The sequence below is a fragment of the Mustelus asterias genome, chromosome 9 (genome assembly GCF_964213995.1).
Source record: "Mustelus asterias chromosome 9, sMusAst1.hap1.1, whole genome shotgun sequence".
In the NCBI taxonomy this organism is placed as follows: domain Eukaryota; kingdom Metazoa; phylum Chordata; class Chondrichthyes; order Carcharhiniformes; family Triakidae; genus Mustelus; species Mustelus asterias.
The window spans coordinates 11,447,503-11,460,276 of NC_135809.1; the positions used below are offsets into that span (position 1 = coordinate 11,447,503).

At 42.8% G+C, this 12,774-nt stretch overlaps 1 protein-coding gene across 4 annotated transcripts in view; it reads right to left on the reverse strand.

Moving 5' to 3' along the window:
- Positions 1–12,774, reverse strand: part of mon2 (MON2 homolog, regulator of endosome-to-Golgi trafficking) — a 143,167-nt gene that overhangs the window by 59,068 nt on the left and 71,325 nt on the right. For all 4 annotated transcript variants that reach the window (XR_013498715.1, XM_078219693.1, XM_078219692.1 and 1 more), the window contains 4 exons: positions 10,634–10,758; positions 9,145–9,284; positions 3,566–3,716; positions 2,158–2,381 (listed from right to left, as the gene is read on the reverse strand). Coding sequence is in view for 3 of the 4 variants with exons in the window: in XM_078219693.1 (XP_078075819.1) it covers positions 2,158–2,381; positions 3,566–3,716; positions 9,145–9,284; positions 10,634–10,758 (640 nt within the window). In the remaining variant the exon portion in view is untranslated. The remainder of the gene's footprint in view (positions 1–2,157; positions 2,382–3,565; positions 3,717–9,144; positions 9,285–10,633; positions 10,759–12,774) is intronic.

Below are 12,774 nucleotides of genomic sequence, written 5' to 3' on the forward strand. Positions count from 1 at the left end.
AAAAGTTGCCTCATTTCATTTCTGGTCCTTTGGCCAATCACCTTAAATCTGTGCCCTCCAGTTACTGACTCGTGCTATTAAGAACAGATTTTCCTTATTTACTCTGTCAAAATCATGATTTGAAGGTCTCTATCAATACTTGAGAGGCATAATAAATACGAATTCTGAATGAGAATGCTGATGTATCTGCAACGTTAATAAAGAGCCAAGGAGAATCCTGCTCGTTTCTCATTGGGAAAGGAGGTGATGACATTTTTACTCTTATGTGGGGAATAAAAGAATGACCAGGGTGAGGTTAGGGCCGGTCAAGGACAGTAGTGGGAACTTGTGTATGGAGTCAGTAGAGATAGGTGAGGTGATGAATGAATACTTTTCTTCAGTGTTCACCAAGGAGAGGGGCCATATTTTTGAGGAAGAGAAGGTGTTACAGGCTAATAGGCTGGAGGAAATAGATGTTCGGAGGGAGGATGTCCTGGCAGTTTTGAATAAACTGAAGGTCGATAAGTCCCCTGGGCCTGATGAAATGTATCCTAGGATTCTTTGGGAGGCAAGGGATGAGATTGCAGAGCCTTTGGCTTTGATCTTTGGGTCCTCGCTGTCCACGGGGATGGTGCCAGAGGACTGGAGAATGGCGAATGTTGTTCCTCTGTTTAAGAAAGGGAATAGAAATGACCCTGGTAATTATAGACCGGTTAGTCTTACTTCGGTGGTTGGTAAATTGATGGAAAAGGTCCTTAGAGATGGGATTTACGACCATTTAGAAAGATGCGGATTAATCCGGGATAGTCAGCACGGATTCGTGAAGGGCAAGTCGTGCCTCACAAATTTGATAGAATTTTTTGAGGAGGTAACTAAGTGTGTTGATGAAGGTAGGGCAGTTGATGTCATATACATGGATTTTAGTAAGGCGTTTGATAAGGTCCCCCATGGTCGGCTTATGATGAAAGTGAGGAGATGTGGGATAGAGGGAAAGTTGGCCGATTGGATAGGTAACTGGCTGTCTGATCGAAGACAGAGGGTGGTGGTCGATGGAAAATTTTCGGATTGGAGGCAGGTTGCTAGCGGAGTGCCGCAGGGATCAGTGCTTGGTCCTCTGCTCTTTGTGATTTTTATTAATGACTTGGAGGAGGGGGCTGAAGGGTGGATCAGTAAATTTGCTGATGACACCAAGATTGGTGGAGCAGTGGATGAGGTGGAGGGCTGTTGTAGGCTGCAAAGAGACACAGATAGGATGCAAAGCTGGGCTGAAAAATGGCAAATGGAGTTTAACCCTGATAAATGTGAGGTGATTCATTTTGGTAGGACTAATTTAAATGTGGATTACAGGGTCAAAGGTAGGGTTCTGAAGACTGTGGAGGAACAGAGAGATCTTGGGGTTCATATCCACAGATCTCTAAAGGTTGCCACTCAAGTGGATAGAGCTGTGAAGAAGGCCTATAGTGTGAAGAAGGCCTATAGTGTGTTAGCTTTTATTAACAGGGGGCTGGAGTTTAAGAGCCGTGGGGTTATGCTGCAATTGTACAGGACCTTGGTGAGACCACATTTGGAGTATTGTGTGCAGTTCTGGTCACCTCACTATAAGAAGGATGTGGAAGCGCTGGAAAGAGTGCAGAGGAGATTTACCAGGATGCTGCCTGGTTTGGAGGGTAGGTCTTATGAGGAAAGGTTGAGGGAGCTAGGGCTGTTCTCTCTGGAGCGGAGGAGGCTGAGGGGAGACTTAATATAGGTTTATAAAATGATGAAGGGGATAGATAGAGTGAACGTTCAAAGACTATTTCCTCGGGTGGATGGAGCTATTACAAGGGGGCATAACTATAGGGTTCGTGGTGGGAGATACAGGAAGGATATCAGAGGTAGGTTCTTTACGCAGAGAGTGGTTGGGGTGTGGAATGGACTGCCTGCAGTGATAGTGGAGTCAGACACTTTAGAAACATTTAAGCGGTTATTGGATAGGCACATGGAGCACACCAGGATGATAGGGAGTGGGATAGCTTGATCTTGGTTTCAGATAAAGCTCGGCACAACATCGTGGGCCGAAGGGCCTGTTCTGTGCTGTACTGTTCCATGTTCTATGAAAGATAACCTGCCGTGAAGACAGGAGTTACAAGTTGGCACCATTACGATTAGAGATCTGGGATGCAAAGCCAAGTATATTACCAGCCCCCTTTTCAGACGCTGCCAGCTTCTCTTGTTGCTCTGAAGGCTGCGCCTCTGCTGTTTTCTTTGCAAGGCCAGACTGGGAAGCGATTTCTTCACTGTCCAATTCTGCCTCGATCATGGCAGTAATACCACGAACCAGGTCTAGAAGGCAACCAAATGCTACAGACATGGCATAGCCGTCAGGGATAGTAGGAGGCTCCACTTTGTCCAGCAATTCTAGACTAAAGAGTGGTTCAAATTAACAGATGAATTATTTTTTAAAATCACGTACATTTTAGACACTATCGGGTAAAATTTGCAACACATGTCAATTGGCAACATACAATATTGATCCATGCTGTAATTACTTAAAATCAGTCATTAAATTTTGAACGTTCCCTCTATTTAAAAATAGGCATTGAATTAAAACCAATGCCACTCACTAAGTTAATCTGGTTCATTCCATTACAGGTACTTAGATGAAAGTGATAATCAAGATACATCAAAATGATTAGATTTCTGATGCAGGAACTCTAAACATTTTCTAAATTGATGCACCTGCCACAAAGATAGGTTCAGGGATTTTCTTGGTCAATTTTCTCCCCTATCCTGAAGTAGTGACCCTTTCTTTGCGGGGTCAATAAACGCAGAGCGCCCTCCAGTAGCTCACCCACGTGACTATGTTTCATGTCAGTCTAGATGGTGAAAATCGGCAGCTGAGCTCAATTCTATCTTCAATTCCATCTTCATCTGATGCCCACTGTGAAAGTATTTTAAATGAGGAAGGCCAGATTTGCATCATAAATTTTAAAACTGGATTCAATTTCGACATAGCGTGACCATTCCTGCATTACTACGTGCCAAATTTGATGTCTACAATGCACCACATTTCCATCAGCTAACAAAATGCCAAAGGGCAGAAAACATCATCCAATTAGCTTCTTTGCGTTTTAAAACAACACTCAAATTACACAATCTGCAACATTTGGATTCTTAAAGATGTAGGTGTTTCAGACTTAGTAAACCACTTGGGCTGCCTAAATAATTTCTCCTTACTAACTGATCCCAGAACCATTTAAAAACAGACATCTGCACAGCTAATGATCTTTTGCAAAACCACATCACACTTGGATTTGGTTAAGTAACCGATACGGTGAAATCCTTCAAACAAAATGGAGTGGCTGAAAATTCTAATTGGTGGATCCAAAAGTTTCAAGAAGTAAGATTTGAAAGTTTTGCACGTGTTTAATTTTGTGGCTTTTCAGTGGAATGCAGCATTCCCCAAAGACCAACCAAGTGTCTCCCAGATCTTTGAGAAATATCTTTCTGGAATCAGTGTTCCAGTGTACTGTCCCCACGTCCCTCAATGAATTGTTTGCAGTTCAATTGTCTTTGGATGCCAGAACATGACTAAATTTGCACTCACTAGGCTGCTTTAGAAGTGCCTTGTACAGAGGTATTTAGAATTGGAATCCATGTGCCTCTGTATTCAAAAGCTGGCTGTGGGGTGAGCCCCACAGTGGTGCTCATCCCTGCCCCGTTCTGTGCTGCGGACGGACCACCGCCTCCACTCGTGCCTGCAAAACAGCAAAATTTAGCTTCAATTTGTCCAACAGGCAGAACAAAAGCAAATTTACTCTTATAGATCAACATTCTGAACACATTATCTCATGTTTGTATCAAGGCCATCAGTGAATTCCCACCCTGAATAATGTAACTGCCTGAAATTATTGGATAGTGAGTGGCAACTTGGTTCATAGAAATTGTGCCTTTTTGACTGCAGATGAAACTACTGCTTTCCAAGCATAACAAAGCTGCAAATTATGAATGGTTCTTAACATTTGCTGAACAGAGGAGAGCCTGGACTTTAACCTCACCGGATGGGTTTGAGTTGGACAGCCATTTTAGATGCTGTCCGATTTTACACTCGATTCGAGGCAATACAGCATAAAATCAGGCGAGGTGTGAAATGGATATCCAAACCAAAAGCTCAACCCACCTGGCAAGAACAACGAAATCAGGGTTTTAATTGTGGTGCCTATTGATATACCTCACTGGGCAAGCCTGTAGTAAGTAATAAGAGAACAAGCCATGGTCAAACTCCCTAGCAGCTCTGGTGGACAGCAGCATTTGGAAATCTGGTGACATTTTTTTAAAAGTAAAGTTTATTTGTTATTGTCACAAGTCGGCTTACATTCACAATGCAACAAAATTACTGTGAAAATCCCCTCGTTGCCACACTACGGCACCTGTTTGGGTACACGGAGGGAGAATTTAGCATGGCCAATTCACCTAACCTGCACATCTTCGGACTGTGGCAGGAAACCAGAGCACCCGGAGGAAACCCATGCAGACACAGGGAGAATGTGCAGACTCCGCACAGACAGTCCCCCAAGTCGGGAATCAAACCCGGGTCCCTGGCACTGTGAGGCAGAAGTGCTAACCACTGAGCCACCGTGCCCCAAGGAAAGACATTGGTCTCTCTCATCAGTTTCAAAAGAGGTGGATTACAGGTATCTGGGGGAAAGATTTTGTTGCTGAATCAGAAGAACAGTTGAAAGCAATAAAAGAAAAAAGAAATATAGAAGATAGAATTTTCTAATTCTCAGCAGAACTTTAAAAAGCATCAAATATGGAGAAGAAACTCGACTATTGGTAATCCATGTGGAGGTGCCTCCTTCACACTGACCCAGGTACTTTGCTGCTGGTATCATGCTGGATAGCATCCCTATCAATTAAGTTACCAAGGCAACTCTGAATTTTCCATGTGGTTTTCATATACGCACATTAAAAAAGCATTTGATGTTAATGTTGAAATTTCTAAAGGTGTAAAATGTTAAGCACTTTTAAAACTAGTGAGATTAACAAACACCAGCATAGTATGCAATGTATTGCAATTCTGGAGTGTGAGAAAGTGGCTTGAACCAAATTCACGCAGCAAAATGAAGGAAGATACTTGTACACTTGGTAGTGTCTTTAATCTTTCAATCTGTAAAAATATTGAATAAAAGCAAATTACTGTGGATGCTGGAATCTGAAACCATTGCAGAAGGTGTAACACCTGTCCCTTTACCTCTTCTATGCTCACAATCCAAGGTCCAAAACATTCATTCCAGGTTAAGCAGTGTTTCATTTGCACCTCTTTCTATTTGGTCTATTGCATTCGCTGCTCCCAATGTGGTCTCCTCTATATCGGAGAAACCAAGCGTAGACTGGGTGATCGCTTTGCTGAGCACCTTCGGTCTGTGCACAATCAGGATCCTAACCTTCCGGTTGCTTGCCATTTTAACACATGATCCTGCTCCCATGTCCACATATCTGTCCTTAGCTCCTGCTGCAATGTTCCAGTGAAGCTCAACGCAAACTGGAGGGACAGCATCTCATCTTCGAGCTAGGCACTTTACAGCCTTCTTGTCTCAACATCGAATTCAACAACTTCAGATGATTTGCTCTACCCCACCTTGACCCCTTTGTTTTCATTCTATTTTGTTTCATTTTTTTACTCTTCTCTACCTTTCATTTCTTTATTGTTTTTCTTCATTTTTTCTCCCCCCCCCCAACTCTTTCCCCCTATTTTATCCCCCTTCTCTTACCTTTCCTCCCCCTTTGCTTCTCCTTTTCTAAATCTTACCTCTGTCCCATCCATTTTCCTCCCTCACCCCCTCTCCCCCAACATCTTCATTTTAGCTTCTCTGCCATTTGGCCATTCACACCCTTTATTCTCTCTGTGGACAGCCATCAGCAGCCTTTCCCCTTGTTTCTGTGGCTATGACTCATCTTTCATTCCCTCACCCTGCAGTATAAATATCTCCCACTTTCTCTGCCTTTTAGCTTTGACAAAGGGTCGTCTGGACTCAAAACTTCAGCTCTTTTCTCTCCTTACAGATGCTGCCAGACCTGCTGAGATTTTCCAGCATTTTCTCTTTTGGTTGTAAAAATATTGATCATAGGCAGTCCGGAAGACATCATATTCACAATGTTTCCCAATTATTAGAATATTCCAAAGCTCACTGCCTTCCAAATGATGAATTCCAATCAGATTTAGGGTATTCATGATGCTGGAATGTCCTCTCCAAGATGCAAGCCTGGGAAAATCTGATGGAGACCATGCATTACCAAGCATCAGGGATCCCCTCTGAGTATTGCCATGGGCTATTTACCCATAGCTCACGAGCACCAGGGCATAACTACACACCAGTTGGCCTGTATGTCTGTGTGTCCAGGTCTCCTCTGAGTCCCCTGGTTTTTAGCCAGGGTCTGCGAGGTACTCAGTTAACATATGCTGCCACAAAAGCACTACGCAGGGTTCACTGATGAGGAGGATTTGTAGTGGCAGGAGAGGCTTTCACATTGAGCTCGCTTTTGGCAATAGCTATACTGTCAGCCCGCAGTGAGAGCTAAAAGCAGGAGGTTGACAAGCAGACTCAAGTTGATCGGGATCAGGATCAATGCATCAAAGTTCTAGCTGCCAACTGGAATGCCTGGATAGGACAGGACAGGCGTGGAAAAGGCAGAGAACAAAAGATATGGCTAAATGGCAGAAAAGAGAACCCACTGAAAGAAAAAAAAAATCAATCAACTCCGGGTCAACAGTATTCACCTGTGCTAGCTGCACAAGGGACTGCCACTCATGAGTCAGCGTCCACAGCCACAACAGACCATGCTCAGTATTGACATAGACCCTGGATGCAGTCCACTGTTTCCCCAAGGCAGGTGGATGCCAACACTAAGGTGTTCAGCATTCTGAAGAGTCATATGCCATTTGAAACATTAACTAGGTTTTTCTCTCTCCATATATGCTGTCAGACTTGCTGACTACTTCCAATATTTTGTTTTTATTTCATATTTAGGGTACAGCTTCAGTAGGATCTCATGCTGCTAGCACATCAGAGCTTTCCACTGAGCTGTATGTACAGGCTGCAATGTGTTAACTAAAAATACGAGGTCTAAACAATTCTAAGTTTCTGAAACGGTGAAGTTTTGCACGAACACTTAGTTGGCACACATTTATGAGCACTATTAACAGCCTCGAAATGGAAATACGTAGAACACTCCCAATAGACAGCTTTGGCATTTGAAATTTGCATTAAAGAACAGTTAATGGGAATGTTGTGAATAGGGCCATTCATTTAAAAGGAACATTTTCTCATTTCTTTCCCATTCACTCCACAATGTTTGCATGACAGAACGACTGGATAAAGAGCACATTGTGCTTACACTGGATGGATTCCCACTTAGAGCTTCCACAGAGTTGCAGTGACGAACTGAATGCTCTGATTCATTACCCCAGCACAAAGTGGTACAACATTGCAGTTAAACGTGTCATTAGTGTTTGGCTCCACAGAAAAAAGCTATTTCATTCGAATTAAGTTTTTATCTATTACACACATCTACCGTTCAGGCAGCAAACTCATTTTAAGGGCCTCCACATCTATTTCACAATAGTCCTCGAGACAAAATAGTTAAATGAAAATAGCTGGAATGCAATATCCATGTCTATACCAGAGGAATGATTGGGCAATGTAAGTTTTACTGAAACATTCATCAGCCCAACTCTTTTTAAAAAATTGGACAAAGTGATAATTCTAAATATCTACCAGTCTGTTTGTTAATGGTTGATCACTGCGCAAGGTTCACTCAAAATACCCTGGCAATGTATCTAGCCTCAAAGCCTCTCATCACACTCCTGCTGTCAAAGTGTTTGATCCAAGATCACCAGAGACTCCACAATTAAGTGCCACGCAATAAATCTTCCATTAAATATCACCAGTGATCACAGAAACATTCAGTGTCTGATTAAATATCCGGAATTGGAAAATTCAAGATTAAATTCAGTGCAGGATCTCAGCAAAAAGGGGCAATAACTAATTTCTAACGAGCTAAACCTTCAAGAACATAATCAGTATTTTAAATGTTCTATTAGCATACATACATACCACATAGATGAAACATATAAGATTCGGAGGGAGATTCACAGGGCAGATGCTCAGAGGATGTTTGTCCTCGTGGGGGGAGTTCAGAACGAGGAAAATAGGTGTGAATATTGTAACATGACCTTAACGCCTGAATGGTAGATATATGTTACATGTAAAGGTTTAATTTGAATGAAATGGTTTTTCCCCTGGGGTTACACACTAATCACAACTGCAGTGTTGCAGTATTTAGTGCCAGTTTCGGAATAAGGAACTCCCACTTCAGATGGTGATAAGGAGGAAATTCTTCTCCCAGAGGGTTGAGGGTCTTTGGAATTCTCTCCCCCAGACAGCAGTGCAGGCTGGGTCACTGACTATGTTCAAAGACTGAGTTAGGTGTGTTTTTCTTTGACAAGTGAGTCAAAGGTTATGAGGAACAGGCAGGAAAAGTGGAGTTAAGGCCATAATCAGATTGACCATGAATGGAGGAGTAGGCTCAAGGGGCCAAATGGTCTGTTCCTGTTCCTATTTCTTGTGTCTTTCGTTCAGTCAGGCACAGACTTTCACTGATAGAAAGTGGAACCAAGTCAATCAAACATTAAATACCCAAGACCACTTCCTACCAACATACCAGTTTAGAATATGAAACTCATTACCATAAGGAGCAGTTGAAGCAAATAGCATAGATGAAATCAAGGGGGAGTTACATACACACGAGGGAGAAAGGAATAGAAGAATATGTTGAGAAAGAAAGGTAGGAGGCAGCTCAAGTGGAGCATATATGCTGGCGTGGACTGACTGTGCTGAATGGTCTGTTTCTGAGCTGTATACAAGAAAAAAAGAACAAAAGAATCAGGAGCTGAAGAACACCATTTGGCCTTTTTGAGTCTGCTCCACCATTCAACAAGATCATGGCCAATCATCCTATTAAGCCTACATAATGAAATGCAGACAGGATTGGATGAGCAAGAACAGGAGAAAGCACATGTGGATCACCAATACCAACAGAGACCTGTTGGGCCGAGTGGCCTGTTTCAGTGCTACAAAAACTTCTAAACAAACCAGTGAAACACAACAGAAGAGATATCCATACCAGTCTGCGTATTTGAAATTGCATTGTTTCCGGAGCTGGGAGTAATAAAAAGGGATTGTATAAAAGATCCCAGTGCGTTCACAATGTCTCTGAAGACTTTTGTTGAATGAGGCTTCATATCATATGACTGACAGAAGGACCTGTAGGTGCAAGCAAACAATTCTCAAATGCTGTGAAATGCAACATAGTTCTCAGATTCAGATTGTAGCCCTAATGCAAGCAGTACAAGTACGGAAAGGTAATTCCTGCAACAATAATTCAATGTGCTCATGCTAGATAATTGGAGGTGTCAATCAAGAACAAGTGGAATTGCACTACTGTGCAGTATGTTATAGCCTTTCAACATCATATCAAAGTTAGTGCCACTACTTTATTCTTTGCCCCTCAATTCACCTCCTTTCTCTCCTCCCCTCCACATGGCTCGTGACACCAAAGTTTTCTCCAGTGCAGCAACCACACTCTCCCAAGATTTGGTGCACTGGTGTCAGACCAACAGACAATTATTCTTTCCTATCATACTTATCTCAAAATAGTAAGAAAACTAACTCAAACGATGATCAAACACAGCTGTATCAAAATAGATTAGTGGAAATGGAACAGTGGTTCGCACTGCTGTCTCACAGCGCCAGGGACCCGGGTTCGATTCTCGCCTTGGGTCATTTCCTGTGTGGAGTCTGCACGTTCTCCCCATGTCTGCGTGGGTTTCCTCTGGGTGCTCCGGTTTGTTCCCACATTTTGAAAGGCGTGCTGGTTAGGTGCATTGACCCGAACAGGCGCCGGATTGTGGCGACTAGGGAAATTTCACAGTAACTTCATTGCAGTGTTAATGCAAGCCTTTCTTGTGTCTAATAAATACATTTTTACTTTAAACTTTAATGCTCCATAAATTTAAAGTTCAAAAGTTTATTTGTCAGTGTCACAAGTAGGCATACATTAACATTGCAATGAAGTTACTGTGAAAATCGCCTAGTCGCCACACTCTGGTGCCTGTTCGGGTTCACTGAGGGAGAATTTAGCATGGCCAATGCACCTAACCTGCATGTCTTCCAGACTGTGGGAGGAAACCAGCACGCCCAGGGAAAACCCACGCAGACATGGGGAGAACGTGCAGACTCCACATAGACAGTGACCCAAGTTGGGAATCGAACTCGGGTCCGTGGCGCTATGAGGCAGCAGTGATAACCACTGTGCCACACACCCATGCCGGATTTATTACAGTTTATTACATAAATTACTAATTTATTACAGTCAGCAATCAAAGCATCGAATGCTCATTTGTTAGTTTTTGCAAATTGAGAAAGGTAATGTCAACAAAGATGTCTAAAAATCTTCCACTAGAAATTTAAATGGATCGTAAACTTCAGATAAGCATGGTCCAAAATAAAGAGTTTAAGCCATTCGTGGTGGCACTTTCTACAAGCTTTTTAGAGCAAACTATTCGAGTACAAAACATCAAATTATCACTTAGAAAATGTCAAGGGATAATTACCGTAACAGCTGAGGTTGTACACAAAGCCTGTGAATGCATTCAACAGCAACTGCTCGAAGCCACTGTGGTTTATCACCATCCAAAAACTTCACCAGCAAAGACAAAAATATCTCACATTCAGTTACCTGGCAAACATCAAAGTGTAATATTAGGATTACAGAACTGAACAGCGATGTGAGAAAGCAAAGTCATATCAAAACGGTTACTATCTCAAGAAAGTAGTTTATTTATTAGTCACATGTAAGGCTTACATTAACACTGTAATGAAGTTACTGTGAAAATCCCCTAGTCGCCACACTCCGGTGCCTGTTCGGGTCAATGCACCTAACCAGCACGTCTTTCAGACTGTGGCAGGAAACTGGAGCACCCGGAGGAAACCCATGCAGACACGGGGAGAACGTGCAAACTCCACAGAGAGTGGCCCAAGCTGGGAATCGAACCTGGGTCCCTGGTGCTGTGAGGCAGCAGTGCTGACCACTGTGCCACCGTGCTGCCCACGAAGCATATGTTTTTGACAATAAATGAAGAAAGAATTCTTTACTCAAATAGTGAAAATGTACTAATGTCCTAGGTAGGTGGCTAAGAAAGGCAAAAACAATCAGAATGCAGCTACAATGTGAGAGTTGGGGTATTACAATGATAACAGACTGATGACCTGAGCTCAATCAACACTTTTCTTTCGTGTCAAAGTATTTTCAATGAGTTGTCAAATTGAAGGATTAAAGAATGTAACATTTCTGCAAGAGTAGAAATTTCAAGGGAAAGTGATGTAGTGGTAATGCCACTAATCAAGTAATCCAGACTAATACTCTGGGACCATGCTTTCAATCCCACCGTGGCAGCTGGTGGAATTTAAATTCAACCAATAAACATCTGGAATTTAAAAAATAGCCTCAATAATAGTGACCACAAAACTGTTGTCCATTGTCATAGAATCATAGAAATCATAGAATCATAGAAACCCTACAGTGCAGAAGGAGGCCATTCGGCCCATCGAGTCTGCACCGACCACAATCCCACCCAGGCCCTACCCCACATATTTACCCGCTAATCCCTCTAACCTACGCATTTTAGGATTCTAAGGGGCAATTTTTAACCTGGCCAATCAACCTAACCCGCACATCTTTGGACTGAAAACCCATCTGGTTCACTAATGTCCTCAATGGAAGGAAATCTGCCGTCCTTACCTGGTCTGGTTCCTTCAGGTGAGGGATGCCCTCTTAACTGGCCTGGCAAGCCATTCAGTTCAAGAGCAATTTGGGATGGGCAACAAATGCTTGGCATCAAAGATGCAAGAGAAGAGGAATGGGATGATGAGCCAAAAACAGAAAATGGTGGAAAATCTCAGCAGGTCTGACAGCATCTGTGGAGAGAGAATAGAGCCAACGTTTTGAGTCTGAATGACCCTTTGCCAGCTCTGACGAAAGGTCATCCAGACAGGAAACGTTGGCTCAATTCTCGCTCCACAGGTGCTGTCAGACCTGCTGAGTTTTTCTAGTATTTTCTGATTCAGATTCCAGCATCCACAGTATTGTGCTTTTATCTTGGCATGAGCAGCCAACTGGCCTTCTTAGGTGCTGCAAAACTCACTATCTAATACTAAGCTGTCCAGACCTGTAAGGTCACTGATTCAATTCCTGGTCTTACATCGGAACATAAAAACTAGAAGCAGGAGTAGGCCATTCAACCCTTTGAGACTGCCCCACCATTCAATTTGATCATGGCTGATTATCAAATTCAATATCCTGATCCCCTCTTTCCCCCATATCCCTTGATCCCCAAAAGCTATATCTAATTTCTTCTTGAAATCAGACAGCATTTTGGCCTCAATCATGTTTCTCCTTCTGATCACTCAGACACAATTACAATGTTTAAGAGGCATTTTGACAGATACACGATTAGGCAGGGAATAAATGGATATGGACCGCAAAGGGGCAAAAGGTCTTCAATTTAGAAAGGTGTCATGTGTCAGCACAGGCTTGGTGAGCTGAAGGGCCTGTTCCTGTGCTGTACTGTTCTTTGTTCTTTAATGATCTGTTAGAAAGTGCACTTGTGCTAATGATGGAAACTGGTTAGGTCTCCTCTCATGCTCCAATAAACCTGCAATCTGCCAAAACTAACCGCATCAAGGTTTTGCGCCG